The sequence below is a fragment of the Falco rusticolus genome, chromosome 3 (genome assembly GCF_015220075.1).
Source record: "Falco rusticolus isolate bFalRus1 chromosome 3, bFalRus1.pri, whole genome shotgun sequence".
In the NCBI taxonomy this organism is placed as follows: domain Eukaryota; kingdom Metazoa; phylum Chordata; class Aves; order Falconiformes; family Falconidae; genus Falco; species Falco rusticolus.
The window spans coordinates 55,363,468-55,379,993 of NC_051189.1; the positions used below are offsets into that span (position 1 = coordinate 55,363,468).

Genomic DNA, 16,526 nt, shown 5'->3' on the forward strand with positions numbered 1-16,526 from the left:
TTTAATATGAACATGACACTATGATGAACTTCTGGCAAGAACAAAGGCTCTCTGAAAGATAAATACCAACAGTGGCAAAATTACTACATAAATCTCCATGAAAGAGCAGGCACCACTGAAACAACGAAAAATAGCAACATGGGATAAAACAGTGATATGGGGAAAAAAAACCACCAAGAACTTGCCTATTATGTCACCAGCCATAGCATCTCTTGGATTTGGAGAAGTAAAAGGATATACAGGAGTATCTTTAAAACAAAAGAAACAATGAGGTGTATTTGAAGCAGACACATTCATTTCAATGACAAACAACGAAGTCACCTCCTGTCAATATAAAGAGAATGATATTCACATGACTCTAGTAACCAACTTTAGCTTAGTTTTCTTTCAGTTACGAACAACACTTTATTTTTAATCTCCAATTCAGGTACAGACATCTCAAAAGAACAGTATGAAAGACCAGACACCATTTGGAAATGCTACCAGGTTGCTTTCTGGCTCCCCACCCTTTTGTGCAGAAAGTTTTCTTACGTTAGACAGTATTATGAGACCTATCTAGGGAGCTCCATATTTATTGCACATTTTCTGCTTCCAGCTGAAGGTCCGTCTCCTGCTATGTGGCATTATCACTCACTACCTGAACTGCCAGAATTCATGACATGTTGGGTGCTTTTTATTTGAGAATCCTCCATATTAGGAATGGGAAAGACATCCTAACAAACATTCCTCCACCAAGATGGGATCCAAAGTTGATGAGCTACAAACATCAGTGGCACCTAGATCAGGATCTACCTGAGCTGAACTTAATAAAAAATGTTAGACTACAAACAAGAGGATACATGAGATATGATAATCTAGAATGCACTGTACAGAGAGGATTTATTCTATCACACCCATTGAATTCAAACAACATTCAACTTTTTACACTGTTTTTTCCCCCTTTGTTTTGCATTGATTTCCCTCTTCTTCCATTTGCATCATAGTACCTCTCTTTTAGTCAGACCTCAGTTCTTGCTCCAGAACAATACCTTGTTTCTCAACTGTCAGAAACTCTCTTCTCCTGAAGGCACAAAACATTCCACTGGTGCATTTTTAGAATTTGTTCATGGAGTCACAAGCTTTTATGCAGCCAACACAATCCTGGTATTACATTTTCTTCTCAGTTATTTTATATATAATTTGTTTATGGGGAAACCATTTAAATTTCTGAATTCCCAACACTTAAATTTAATCTCCTTGTTTTAAAGTAAGAATCTGATTTTCAATTAGTCAATAGCATTAGATAGCATCTATTACCATTTTCAATAAATGGAACCACTCAGCAGTTCTACATCGCATCGTTTTTTCTAATACGTTTGTTTCCTTTGGATTTACAAACACCTTTCCTTCAACCACTTTTAAAAAAATCTGAAACAAACTGGAATCCTTCCTTCAATCACATATCTACACCTATCTGCAGTCCAGTAGAAGTAAGAGAGCACAGCTGAGAGCCTTATGCTCTGCCAGGAGAGCCCTTCCAACATTAAACAGGCACTATTTTAGAATTATTTATTTTAGAATCCTCTGAAAGCCCACAAGCTTTGTTTATCAGGGATGCAAGTTCCAAATCCACCCAAATTAAGGAGAACACATAACCATTTTCTCCCCTCTCTCTCACTACGGTCATGTTCCACTTCCTAGTCCAAGTGCTCTTTATACCTAAAGGCCCTGAGACACGTTTAAACAATTTGTCTAGGGCTATAGGACTAGAGTTCATGACTTACTGAGAGAGAGGCTGTAGCCATGATGAAGATGTCTAAAATGAACTCAGAATTGTAAGAATGCAGCATGATCTATTTGATTTTCAAGTAACTGTTGTTTTGTAAAATAAATCAGACTCTTCAGTATCATGACAACTGCTTTATCAGCAAATGTAAACGTATGAAGCTGAAATGCCAGAAACTGTTAATTCTTTAATGGAAATTTAAAACACAGGAAAGAGGCATTTTTATTTGAATACTTACGCACACAAAATGGATAACCATAGAATCCAGCGGCACAGCGTTCACAGCTTTCTCCCTGGAAATTCTGCTTACAGAAGCAGCGGCCAGACCCTTCCTCACAGCCCTCTGCACGCTCCGAGTTACAACTGCAGGCTAAGTAAGTATCAGCAATTAGGCACTCCTTTGAAAAGAATTAATTTGCCTTTTACAGCAGTGCACCATGGAATTATAATAGTAGATTTGCAGATGTGAATGCCTCATTATTTGGAGAATTAACATTTGCACGCTGTTACATATTTTCCAAGTACTTTATATCACCAGTCTTTGTGATACCCCTTGGAAGTAAGACCCATGTTATTTTCTTAGACTGTTTAGGTTTTTTTAATTCAGAAAGCTGCATGTTATTACTCCACAGCACTGCAGCCACTACCTTTTCTGTGGCATCCACTCATTTCACTTCATGGTCTAGGCTAAGCACCATGCTCCATCCACCTTTCCTTATATACCATGTCCAACATTCTAGCAGCACGTCACAGCTGTTGACTTCTTGTTCATTTCAATACCCAAACACAACAAACCATAGCTTCCTCCTACCTGTCACAAGGATCCTTCAGCCTGTTTGTAATTCAACCCTTATCTCTCACCTATACTCAGGTCTTCTTTTTCAAATGTTACATTAGTAATTATCCTCTTGCATCATTTATTAGTTGTTAGGTTCAGCACTGCATAAAACAGTAGTGATCCTTGTGACCATTTGAGCTATAGAATAAATTTTTCAAGTGACCAAGAGCCAAAGGATACCTCACATCTACATCAAAGAGCAAAGAGAAGCAAGGTCATGAGGGTAGGAAATGAGAGTAGCTTCCTAGAGGTCAGGCCTCCTCGCTGTGGTGTGTGTAGCAGCACCCCAGGCTTACATGATCCTATCTCCTCAGAAGACTTTTGTGGCTTACTTCCTCTTATTGTCCTGCTGCTAGTCTGAAGCTTTAGGCTCATATGACACATAAGTTAATACAAATACATTTAAAAGGGTCTAAAGGAACACAAAAAATCATTTGCAGTTGCTCTGCAACATCTTTTGGTCACTCTACCATTTTTCCTCCCCAAAGGATGCGTCCCATGCCTTGATTACAGCCAACCCCTCCCCACGCCACCACCATGAGAAGATACTTAACAGAGAAGGACTCACGTATACAGCCATCAGGAGCTCCTGCTGAAACACCGTAAGGACGATAGTAACCCTTTGCACACTTCTCACAGTTAATACCAGCTGTGTTATGCTGTGTAATATAAAACAAAAGGAGAATATGAGATATAAGGGGAAATTTGGAAGAATTAAGAAACAATAACATCCTTTACCCTGTTTCTATATACAACTGAGAAAGGATCAGCACAGGAGAAAAATGGAATATGGGTGCAATAAAGACCGCGCTCATCATTTGGTGTTCTTTATCCACCTGTCCTCTACAGATTTCTGTAGCATGGTGTTCTCACATAAAGCAGCTGAATTTTATCTTTAAACCATTATAAAAAAGAGCTATTAAAAAAAAAATATAGGGGAAAAAAATCTCTTTTCCCTGTCACATCTCTCTTTTTATGGTATTTTCTTATCATAACGCATATATCATTCAGGGAACTGCATCATAAATTAGCCCTCATACTATATATTACTTTTTTGAATATTCTGTGCCTAAGATCAGCAACATCAAAATAAACCAAAACCTGATCAGTCAGGTCAGCACAAAGCAGATCTTCCATTAGAAAAGTATATGTCTCTAAACATGTGTTTCAGGCACACAGAAAACATACCGTAATTTGAACTACAGCAAAACCATGTAACACCCCTCTGAACACAGTCCTGAGTGTGTTTCAACTCCTGCAGCAAAGCTCTCCCCTGCGGTGGGGCAGCAGCAGCATGCAGCTCCGATGGTATGCACTGGTTGAGTAAATCATGGTCACAAGGCATCCTGGAGAGCTCATAGTCTCGTGAGTAGGGAACTGGAGGGGGAAGCTTTGCCCTGGAGCAAGCAAAGCAGCTCCCACCCACTGTTTAGTTCCTCCTTAGGAAATGTTGCAATTCAGGGCTGAGCAGGGACCCAGCACTTGGGGCTGGTGGGGCAGTTCATGAGCAGGGCACCCAGGATGCTGCTGGGGCTGGCTGCTGCTCATGGTTGGGGTTCTCAGTTTGCACAGCAGTTTTGGGTTCCGTCTCCAGCTCTGCCAGGAGCCTCCTCTAGCACCTTCAGATCTGAGCTGCTAGGAAAGGCTGACACGAGATCAGGGAAGATGATGCTCGCATCACACAGCAGACAACAACAGTGGTTGCTGCAGCACTTAGCATGGCAGGAGCACAGAGGGGACCACCATCTCTGCTCAAGACTGTGTAGGGCTACTTGGAGATTGTGCAGCAACGGTCTCAACACATTGCAGGGCACGTTCTTTGGAGACTACCAGTGCTAACTCCCACAGCACGTCAGAGGCCCCACCCCAGACAGAGCTCCCAGAGGTGGATGCCGCTCTCCCAGTGTGGGCTGTAGAGTGCCTGGGCCTCTCCCTGGAGCTTAGGGCAGGGGATGAACTTGTGCAGAGCTTGAGGGCGGGGATCAGAGAACAGACCAGCACAGCTGATACTGCAATAGGTGTCTGTTACAGACTGCTTGAACAAGGCGGCAAATGAAGCCTTCTTTTGGGAACTAGGGAAAGCTTCGGTACTCGTGGATGACTAACAACCTCAGTATCTGCCAGAAGGGCAATGCAGCTGGGTGCAAGCAATCCAGAAGTTATTTCAAAAGTATCAAAGACAATTTCTGGATATAGAGGTTCATGAACCAGTTAGGGGAGATGTTCCATCCAAATTGAGACCCACTAACAAGGAAGAACATGTGACGGTTGAGGGCAGTCTCAGCTGCAGTGACCCCAAGACTGTGGATTTCAAGATCCTGAGACAAGTAAGCAAGACCAACAGCAGAAATACAGTCCTGGGTCTTCAGAAAAGTAGATTTTGGCTTGTTCAGGTATCTGCTTACCTAAAACTGGCCTAGAGAGGAAAAAAGAACAGGAGAGCTAGTTGATTCTCATGGACAGCCTCCTTAGGACAACAACAGTTCTTTCCAATGTGCAGAAAATCATGCAAGTATGGTAGAAGGCCAGCACAGATAAATACAGAGCTCCTGATTGATCTCAAACTCAAAAAAGAAGTACATGGAAGGTGGAAGCAGGCACAGGCTACTTGGTGGCAATACAAAGTCTGCCCATACATGCAGGAGTGGAGTTAGGAAAGCCAAAGCTTAGCTGGAGTTAAAACTAGCAAGGGAGGTGAAGTGCAAAAAGAAAGGTTTCCAGGAGTACAGCAGCAGCAAAAGAAAAGCTAGGCCCATTGCTTGGTGGAGAAGGAGATCCAGTGAACAAGTGATCTTAGACCACATAAAGGAGAGGACGGTGATTGGACGTATTCAACATAAATTTACCTAGGGCAAAGTATGCCAATCAACTTCATTGATCTCTGTGATAAGATGACCTGGTGCTGTGGACAAGGGGTGGGCAGAGCCACCAAGATGGTGAGGGACCAAAGCACATGACATCCAAGAAGAGGCTGAGACAGCTGGGTCTCTTCAGCATTAAGAAGAGAAGGGAGAACTTACTGCTACCTACAGCTATCTGATCGGAGGATACAGAAGGGATGAAGCCAGACTCTTCTCAGAGGTACACAGCAATAGGATGAGAGGCAACAGGCACAGATTGGAACATGAAAAACTCCAATTAGGTATTAGGGAAAAAAATTTATCATGAGGGCAGTCAAACACTGGAACAAGTTGCCATGAGTGACTGTGGCATCTCCATCCTTGGAGATGTTCAAGGCTTGACTGAACAAGTCCCTGAGCAACCTGATCTAATTAGACCTGCTCTGAGTAGGGGGTCTGACTGTGATTTTCAGACCTCCCTTCTTACCAGATGCTAAAAAAATTGAATGTATCTTTGTATGCAACATTTCAATTCTATCTCTTCTTCATTTAAGCATCCATTCCCAACACTTTTTTCCCTGACACAGGCAGAAAAAGTAAATTAAAATCCATGTGCTTTATCCGGGGTGGGGAGCTATAATTAGATTCATGGTAAACTTATTTAATCAGCGTGTAACTTCCACAAAATTAGGTTACAAACAATTAGTATCAGTCATCTAACCGAGACTCACAGATTTAGATTAATTTTGCTCTTTTCTATCCTGGAAGCAATATAAGAGAAATGTTCTTACATGAACAAAGAGCTGACAGGAAAGACCAACATGATAAGTCTTACCAGACTGCATGAATAAAGTTCTGCACAGAAAAGTCAATTAGAAGACAAAGAACATTTCTTCTTCTCATGCTAATAAAAATAACTCTACTGTCTTCTGACTGCCTTTTGGACAATATCTGATTATATTGTGGCTATAAAATGGAAAACATACCCTATAAATTTTACTGGATATTTCCTTTCTTTTGTTGCTTAAATGCAGCTGTATTTTTAAATACACAACATGGCAATACATAAATCATGATGCATAGGTTTCATAGGAACATAGGCTTGGTGATAATTTTCCCCTTGAATTACATTCTGGTCAGTTGTTTGTCATACTTCAGATGACTTGACAACAAAAGGAAGACAAATTTCCAAATAAGTCTGGGTGTATTTAACCCTGAGATCACTAAGCCAATGAATAATTCAGATGGTAAAGGACCTCAGGAGGTCAGGTAGTTCAATCCCACTCAAAGCAGAGGTAAGTCCAAGATTAGACGAAGTTGATCAGAGCCTTGTATGATCTTTCCTGATAGTAATTAGCCAGATCAGAACAAAAGTTACTCAGGATAACAGACATTCTTTCTCCTTCCGAGAATATGTTATCCATTAATGACAGATACAGTATAAAGTCTCTGATTCCAAATTTACATTTGTTGATTCAATCCAACCATGCCTCTAAGATAGTTATGGGGCTGGAGCACATGACATGTAAGGAGAAACTGAGGGAATGGCTTTGGTTGGCTTGGAGAAGAGATGTTCAAGGAGATGTCTAATTAGAGGTGTCTAATGGTAGTTTTTCTCTACCTAAGAGGATGTCACACAGAAGACAGAGCCAACTCTTCTCAGAGATGCACAGCAAAAGGACAAAAGCTAACTGTCACAAGTTGCAACTGGAGAAATTCCTACTGAACAGTAACAAAAATCTCTTTACCATGAGAGCAATTAAGTGCTGTAAAAGATTACCCAGAGTCTGTGTAATCTGTATCCTTGGAAGTTTTCAGAACTCCACCAGATGTTTCTCAATGCAACCTGATAGAACTTTGCATGTGGCCTTGGTTTGAGGGGAGCACTAGTCTAGATGACTTCCAGAGGTCCCTTCTATGACTCTGTGCTTCTTCAATATCTATAAGCTTCCTTCTTGGTATAGCCTATAGCCTCCTTTATTTCTGCTGATGAGGGACAGCCCTCTGTCTTTTGCTGCAGTAAAGAACCAGCTGGCCTGAGCTGGAATTTTATTTGGTTAATTTTTTTTCCTTTGGTTAAGTAGGGAAATGGCAGGCTTTGTAATAACAGGAAGGGGAACTTTTGTAGTTGATTTAACTGTTGCATTGTGTGGCTTTATTTGAATCACTCAGGACTAAGCACAAATACAATTTATATGTGTAATTTATATAGTAATAAGCAATGTTGTATAATGTAAATTATTTTCAGACACCTGTTTCCCTGCTTTGAGCATCAGTGACACCACCAGAGAAATTGAGCTATTGAGACTGGTCAGCCTCTAAACTGCTGGTGTAGACACAGTCCCACTTCAATAGCCCTTCTTCAAATGTAATTTATTTAAACTGACCAAAACGACCTTTTTACCTGGCAGTTAATGCAGACTCCTCCACCTTCATAATACCCATGGATGTTTAAGCTTTCTCGGTGCTGATCAACATCAGCATCATAGTAGCAATCAGTGGCATGTCCATGGCAATTGCAGGCTGAAAAAGTAATATCCCAAGTCAGCTTTCTTTATTATGCTAGAATTTTAGTAATGTAGCAGAGGTGAAAAAGAAACTTAGATTTTTTTAATGTATACATATACTCAGGTATGTTGGAGTATGCTCAAACGCACATATTTACCTGTCAATAACTGGATTTCCATACCAGAAACATGGTAAGATCACGTAGACATGAAGAAAACGTGTTGCTAGGCTTGTCAGAGGAGGAAACAGTTGTACCATCTCAAAACTACATATTTATGCATAAATGCAGAACAAGGAAGCTCCAGAAGAATGGTCTCAGCAGTTTTTTAGAATTACTAAAAACATGTTCAAATGCTTATTCTGTTTTTCCATGCCTCAAAATACATCTTGGCTCAAGCATGTGCACTAAATCTTTATTTAAAATAAACAATTATAGATAAGATATACACATTTGAATAAAAAGACCTACATCAAAGAACTCATACTCAGCTTAGATACAGATATACCAGCAAACTTGGCTATACATTTACCCAGCTGCTGTCTTCTGAACGGAGAAGTTTTAAGCACGAGTTCATCCTACTTCTTGAGAATTGTGAATTCAAAAAGTATGGTATGAGTAACAATAATACCACCACCAATAATAATATACTATTATTACCTAGAAAAGGATAGAATTAGGTGACTGAGATAACTCATTTCCCCAGTATATGGTTGTTTAAAGTCTCAGCTGTGATACATTTTACTTTAGGTAGTTTGTGGTTAGCTCCTTTCCTTTACTTTTGCCTTCTGTTAAGCCAAATAAAAGTAACAGCTGAACTCACAGTGGCTCTGAATCCATCTCTACACACACGTTCTGCTACACTTTTAACTCCTTCGAACAGCTGTTAACATTGCAGTGCTCAGAAGAGATTGAGAAGTATCTATGAGGCTTTGCTTGCAGGCACATCAGCCTCACAGATGCCTCAGCTTAGGAAATTCATCTCTCAAAAACATCTGAGATACATCCACTGATATATCCACTTGTGGCCTTATACAGGCACCAGCTGGCTTCATCAACCTCCTTACATCAAGGTGGGAGACCTAAATCCCCAAAACCCTTTGCTGTTTTACCTTTGGCAAAAAAGGTCTAGCAATATAAATCCTAGAGCCAGCCCAATAATGCTTTGCTTGCAGAAGAGGATGGATCTGAAAAATAGCTCCACACTTTTTTAGTTCCTGCAAATACAGTTTGAGTAAAGGGTGATGGAGGTGTATATCTCATCTTAGTTAAAACTAATCTCCTTCCATTGGTCATGCAAAGCTCTGCCTGTCTTCACTGAAATCTTCCAGAACTATAACATAATTCTGAGTAGAAGTCAACCATAACAGCAAGCAAACAGAATAAATCAAACGACAGGGCCATGGGTTTGCCATAAAGTTACCTTATTGTCCTTTTTTATCTGATCCATCTTTCCTCGCTGGAAAGGAACAACGGGAAAATTTTTTTAAAGAATGCAGGAAGCAAAAAAGGCTTCCCCAAGCATCTGGGTGCTAAGTGAGCTTTTAATGATAGATATTCCAGCACTCCAGGGAAACCTTCCCACGAAATTCCTGAAGTTTTGACTTTATAAAGATATGACTTCATGTTTAGGGAAATCCTGAAATCCTCCCTTCATCTTGACCATGGGATAAGATACTCTGGAAGTATCAGGAACCCTTATCAACGGGTTCCTGAAAGCACTTCAAAACAGAAGCTAAGGGTCCTGACCCTTTCTTTACAACAAGGGAAGTGTATGGGAGATAATCCTTCCAAACTCTCTTCCAAGTATGGGGCATAACTGGGAGCACAACTCAGGGACAACTGATTCTCCATGCCTTGCTACACAATCATTCAGGCAAGAGAAGGGAAATTGGATCATTTGCTGTGTCTCCTCTATGTCTTTGTGTCTCAACAGCTTTGGGCAAGGAAACCTTTTCCTAGACACTACCAACAACACAGCTGGGGTGCTGGCCTGATATCAGGTTCCCTTACGGTCTGCTGACAGGAACCAGACAGGTTGAGACTAGGTTCCCTGACCAGGTTTGATAGCCTGTGAAGATCTTTTGTTCTTTTTATGCATATAACTCTCCAAGAAAATAAAACATTGCACATATAAGATGCTGGTTCAAGATACCAAGTCAGAAAAGGAAAGAAGAGAACATTAATAAAAAAAGAAAAGAAAAAGAAAGTATTTATGATGTAAATAAAAGCTCCTCTCCTCTAGGGCCAAAGCATCTGTAAGCTACAGCTTGCAAGTATGTCTTCTAACAGCCGTGGGAAATTATTTGCTCTGATTACAGTAATAGCATTTTCTCTCACAGGGAAACAGAACCCCCTTCTACCTCATCAAGCATCTTCTCACCACCCTGGGCCATCTGCTGACGCATACAGTACTGGGAAACTCAAAGCAAAAGGTTGGGTTTATCCCTACAAGCTTCCACCAATCTCTTTCAATCAGTTTCTCTCAAGGAACCTCAGTTAAAGCTTCCAGGAAGCTTAACGAGGTTGCTTTAATTCCTTCACTACCTGCTGCCAGGAAAAGAGGTCTGCACCTGGCAAACGCTCTCAACAAATCACCTCAAACTGCTAGGAGCAATCCATACTAAAAAGGGTATTTCTTCAGAGGTAGTTAGAAGCGAAGTTGTTTTGGCTCAGAATCTTGTAGATGATCTTCTAAAACCATGACATTATTTATGCTCTTTGTCTATCTCTTTCCTGGCAGAAAATGCTTTCCTTTCAAAGAGGGGAATTTAAATGAGGTTTCAAATATTGTCCAAAATTTGTGTCCCAACATGCTTATCTTCTATCAAACATTTTAATCAGCTTCCTCCCCCACCCCCAATACTCACTCTTAGTACTGCAGTTTTGGTTAAACAAGCCACCTCTTTATTCCTCAAACTGATTATATAGGTGCATCACTCTGGCTTTCAAATAAAGTTTCCCTGTTAACGGTTTGTACCCACTGGCTATGCTGCTCTCAGGAAAGGCAGACAAGGAAAATAAATAAGGCCAGACAAAGAAAGCTGCAGGCTGGCAACACATTTGCTCAGAACAGGATGTGTACAGAGATGGCAACAGATATCTGTACCACACTCTTGGTTTCTTGCTAGAAGGATGCAAAACATCCATGTGTGACAGTATGTACCCCTCCACCAAAAGAGGGTCCATGCCATTATTTTGTATAACAAAAAAATGAAACACAGGTGTGGTGGGTTGACCTTGGCTGGATGCCAGGTGCCCACCCAGCCACTCTATCACTCCCCTCCTCGGTGGAATAGGGGGTAAGAAAATAAGGGGGAAAAAGCACTCATGGGTCAAGATAAAGGCAGTTTGATGAAGCTATAGCAGAAATCACATTTGTGGAAGCAAAGGAAACAAAAGATGTTATTCTCTACTTCCCATCACCAGGCCATGTTTGGCTACTTCCCAGAAAGCAGGGCTTCAGTTCACGTAGTGATTGCTCCAGAAGACAAATGTTGTAAATAATGAACGTCCCCCCTTCCTCCTCCTTTTTCTTAGCTTTTCTATCTGAGCAGATGCCATATGATATGGAACATCCCGTTGGTCACTTTGGGATAGCTGTGCCGGTGACGTCCCCTCCTAAGATCTTGCCCACCCCCAGCCTAGTGGTGGGGGGAGATGGAGGAAGGCTGGACAGACAGCCTTGATGCTGTGCGAGCACTGCTCAGCACTAGTCAGAACACCGGTGTGTTATCACCGCCAGTCCAGCTACCCATACAAGCGCAGCACCGCGAGGGCTGCTGTGGGGCTCAGCCAGACCTAATACAACAGTGGAAGTGGGGGAAAGGTCAGTGGATTTCTCCAGCTTGACTACTCAGTCTGTGGGGCTAAAGCACTCCAAATTTCCAACTGCAAGCACAGGAAGGGGTGCAAGTGTGGAATTGCCAGGGCTTCCCATCAGGTATACCTTTGTGCCCATTTACACATGGTCAGCAGAATGGAGGGCAGCTCAAGTGCCTGTAAGCTGTGGCAGCCTTGAGCAATCTCTTTGCAATCTGAGCACCGAGAGGCTGGGTGATGGGAAAGCAAATTCTGAAGTTGTACAGGATGCCTATAGCCTCTGCTCTGCTGGGGGGATCCACAATCTGTCAGCAGACAGCTATGACTGGGGACAGATGTTGACTCAACGCAGTACAAGAAGGCTTCCTCATGTAATATTCTCACACAAATGACTATTTTCATTGTTTAGTATGAGAGAAGAACATAAATAATACTCACTGCATCATCTATTCCTCATTTCTGTATGGGAAGAATTTTCTCAGTACAGAAAAAAGGTGTTAAAACATGTAGTGTGCTAGTTACGTTCCATGGACACGTGTGCTATGGCTAACTCCCACCCTCTTGTCAATGTCCCTTTTAACCTAGCATCTTTTAGGCTACTCACGTTCACATATGTTTGTGCTCCCAGCTGTTGCAGGTTGCCACTGTTTCTGATTATATCCAGGGCAGCAGTGATCACAGGTTTCCCCACAAGTGTTATGCTGACATTTGCACTGAAACCTAAGGAAATGAAAGTCTCTTATTCTACTGAAGCTGGATTTAAAGGTTTTTTTCTTAATTTTATTACAGTCCAAGACATACACCTAGCGTGAAAAGGACAGGACCTAAGCTCACACGTAAAGAGGTCAAATAGTAATACTATAACATTTTGGAACTTTCCTAAAATTCTTCATGGTTGATTACTTTAATCATGTGATTGTGAGTTTATTAGCACAGATTACTTATAGAGAACATTTATAATTGGATTCAATAGACTGGATTATGAAACTTTATTCTAGAATATTAAATCAAGATGATAGATAACAGTTTAGGATGTATCCTAATTTAGTTTCATTCCAAGGCTCAAGCTTGTTGATGTACAGTAAATCAAAATATTTATCACCTTTATATGCATGCCTTCATAACTTTTTCATTTTGCTTTGTTTACAATAATTTTATTCGTGTTTTTAATAAACCAAGATCATAACTTTATCTTATTATTTTTAAAATAGTGCACACTATTCATCAAGAAAATGTAGTTCATTTTTTTTATTTAGCTGAATACCCTACTGAAGGGCAAGCTTTCATTATGGGCTATGTCTTACTATCATGCATAGTAACTGAATCCCAGGAAGAAAAAGACCTTGAGACTGGAGAGGCCTTTTCCAATGTTCCTCTCTTATTTGTATAGTCTAATAACCAAGGGGCAATAACTTTTTTTTTTTTTTTTAATATAACCATCCTATTCCTGTAGATTTCACACATTCTGTAATTTTCTCTAGCATAGACATCTGGAAAGGAACCACCCATCTCCCCACTTACTCTCATTAGACCACAACTGAAAATATTGCATTGTCCTGATAAAAGTTTGCTTCAATGCCACTGTGGATAAGAGCAACAGCTGGTTTAAAACCAGGCTTTTAAAATACATTTTAGACAGCCTAATTACTCACAGTCACTTCCTTATAGCAGATAAGCCAAGGACCCTGATCTAACTCCTTGTGAAATCAATATGGAAATCACAAACTTAACAGGGAAAAGAAACAGTTAGTTCAGGTTTGTTTTTATTTTTTCTAGTAATGATCAAAAGTCATTGGATCTTGGCTGAGCTCAGTTATAATGGCCAGTATCTCCAGGAAGTTCACTTTGTTCTTGAGATGGGCTTCTAATTCCTGCTGTGGGAAGGTGATATCAACCCATGTTTTCCAAAAAGACTCGAGTTTCTAAGAAATTATTCCATCTGCCAAACTCTTATTTCAATTAAAAATTAAAAAATCTAAGTAAAGACTTTATTATTATTATATTTCACATACAATATCTCTTGAAATGTTTTCTTGTCAATCATTAGCAGATTCTATGTTTTTTTAAACATAATGAAAAATCCCTGTAATACTATAAAATTTTATAATAAAAAAGGTCTTTTGAAAACATGCATGTATTGTTTTCCTCTTATTAAATTAATGTTACATTCAGCTTACTTACTGGTATTGGTTTTCACCTCTCTTTGCATTACATACTTCAGCATGACCATGGCAAACACATCGACCACCAATACTGATGTCCTTTATACTGTAGTAATACTACGGAACAAGCAAAATAAGTATGTATAGGTCTTTACTTACTTGTATTATGTCAGAAATATCAACATCAGATTGTTAAATCTTGCTTATCAGAATTTTAAAGACATGACTTTACAAAGGGTCAAAGTCAGGCAGCCAATGGTCAAAACTCTGTTGATGCCTGTGTCTCAGTATGAGTACCAGCAAATCACAGCCAATACCCATGGGGTGCCTGATAGTAACAGGGTTGTGCAGCTCGCACCAAAGGCATATCGCTCTAGTTCTCAATTCCCCAGCAGCTACGCAGCTGCCAGTACCCAAGCCCAAAGCTTGTTCAAAGCCAGGTTGAGGATGGAGATGTAAAGTACAGTCAAAGCATCAATTTGTGAGACTGTGGTCTGGTCAACAAACAGGACATGTTGGTTTGGGCAGTGCAGTCTCCCCATTCAGTCAGACATGATCACTAACACTAGAAAAAGATGGAAATCACCAGCCTGGTCAAAATCACTCATGACTGAAGCTGGATTTGAAATTCTGACCCAAAACTGAACCACTCTGTATCTCATCCACATGCCTTGCAGGCACCCAGGCAACAGAAGATAAAATTTAATTGGTTCAACTCAATGAAAATATAATTACTGTATACATAGCAATAGTAACTTCTGCATATATTTTTGTAGTTCAGTTGTTTCCTCGTCTCACTTAGAGCACCAGGCAGAACAAAGGGATGGCTGTAAACTTTGGTCTCTACGCAGCCCCAGAAAAATTAAAGAGGGATATTTAATGCCACTGGAGGATGAAGAGAAAAATGGTCAGAACATCCTGCAGATATATGTCCTGTGCTCAATCCATTCACAATACATCCCTTCTAGGTGGTATGTAGGTGGTAGGACTCATCCGATGGCAATCTTTCCCCTCTACTCAGCACTGGTGAGGCCACACCTGGAGTGCTGTGTTCAGTTCTGGGCTCTCCAGTACAAGAGAAACATGAACATACTGGGGAGAGTTCAACAAAGGCCCACAAAGATGATGAATGGACTGAAGCATCTCTCCTATGAGGAAAGGCTGAGAGAGCTGGGACTGTTCAGCCTGGAGAAAAGAAGGCTCAGGGGAGAACTTATCAATGTGTATAAACACTTGAAGGGAGGGTGTTGAGAGGGCGGAGCTGCACTCTTGTCAGTGGTGCCCAGTGACAGGACCAGAGACAACTGGCATCAACTGAAAGGCAGGAGGTTCCCTCTGAACATTAGGAAACACTTTTTCACTGGGAGGGTGGCTGAGCACTGACACAGATTGCCCAGGGAGGTTATGGAGTCGCCCTCCTCGGAGATACTCAAAAGCTGCCTGGACATTGTCTTGGCCGACTGGCTTTAGGTAGCCCTGCCTGAGCAGTGGGAGTTGGACCTAAGGACCTCCAGAGGTCCCTTCCAACCTCAACAACCATTCTGTGATTAATTTCAGTTGCATATACACTCTCTCCTTTTACGTAGGTGGAGCTGGCCGGCACAGACAAGATGCTTCCCCAAGGCAGAGAGCTTTTCCAACTAGCTCTCTTTGCTCTAGGCAGGTGAAGAACAGTAGGTGGGATATACAGACGAGGAAATGTTTTTTGCCTTCTCTATTCAGATATACACGTTCATTTCCAACTGTGCATATCATTTTCATACTGTAAGTAAAACTTAAAAGTAAAAGCTTCCAGTGTTGTCGGCACAGCTAGAAATTATCACTGTGACTCTTGCCAACATATTTAACAGTAGTTTTAGGTGTAAGAGTCTTCACAACCTGGTCTATGGTTTCATAGAGCTTTGCAGAGCCATGCTTAGTACCAACAGCAGCTGTACTGTCACTGCTCAGTAATAAGTCAAAACAGCAATTAGCAATAGGCCAAAACAATTAATAGGCCAAAACAATTAACAGGCCAAACTGCCACAGTGTAGACATAAAATATACTTGATATGATTTAGTGTGTTGTGAACTTAAACCATTAACAGGAGAAGCCAGGCAGTTACTTGGACAGTAGAACAGAACTGGTCTGGTTTTCATCTGTTTCTGTAGGAAGTTTAACACAAAGATTTTCCTTAAGAATATTAACTATTTCCTAGACTTTGAAGGTCTCCACAATAAAAACTTGCGCTATCTTTTAACAGTTTAATAAAACACTGGACATTTCATTCATTTAGCCTACATCCCATGGCTATGATAACATCAGAAGATTCTTACATTAAATCTGTGCTGCTTGCCAAGAAAACTAAATACTGCTTTTACATCTGCCTGTGAGCAACATCTTAAAATTTACATAAGACAATAAAGGTACTTAATAGGAGTGCTATCAAGTAACTGGAATAATTTTATGTTTTTCAATGCTGAAACCCTCATAAACATTTGTGTGGTGCCTCACCCCAGGGTTTCCTCCAATTGTTACTGAATCTTCATTTTAACTGAAAAGGTTAAAAATAACAATACAATATGAAGTCTGCAATCTCTCTAAGTATATGAA

The 16,526-nt window shown here is 40.7% G+C and overlaps 1 protein-coding gene across 1 annotated transcript in view; it reads right to left on the reverse strand.

Annotated features, from left to right (window-relative positions):
• LAMA3 (laminin subunit alpha 3) overlaps nucleotides 1-16,526 on the reverse strand; it is a 119,265-nt gene that overhangs the window by 83,363 nt on the left and 19,376 nt on the right. The window contains exons 6-11 of the mRNA XM_037381515.1: nucleotides 13,953-14,050; nucleotides 12,376-12,491; nucleotides 7,848-7,966; nucleotides 3,172-3,262; nucleotides 2,004-2,135; nucleotides 186-248 (exon numbers count right to left, since the gene is read on the reverse strand). Coding sequence (XP_037237412.1) covers nucleotides 186-248; nucleotides 2,004-2,135; nucleotides 3,172-3,262; nucleotides 7,848-7,966; nucleotides 12,376-12,491; nucleotides 13,953-14,050 — 619 coding nt within the window. The remainder of the gene's footprint in view (nucleotides 1-185; nucleotides 249-2,003; nucleotides 2,136-3,171; nucleotides 3,263-7,847; nucleotides 7,967-12,375; nucleotides 12,492-13,952; nucleotides 14,051-16,526) is intronic.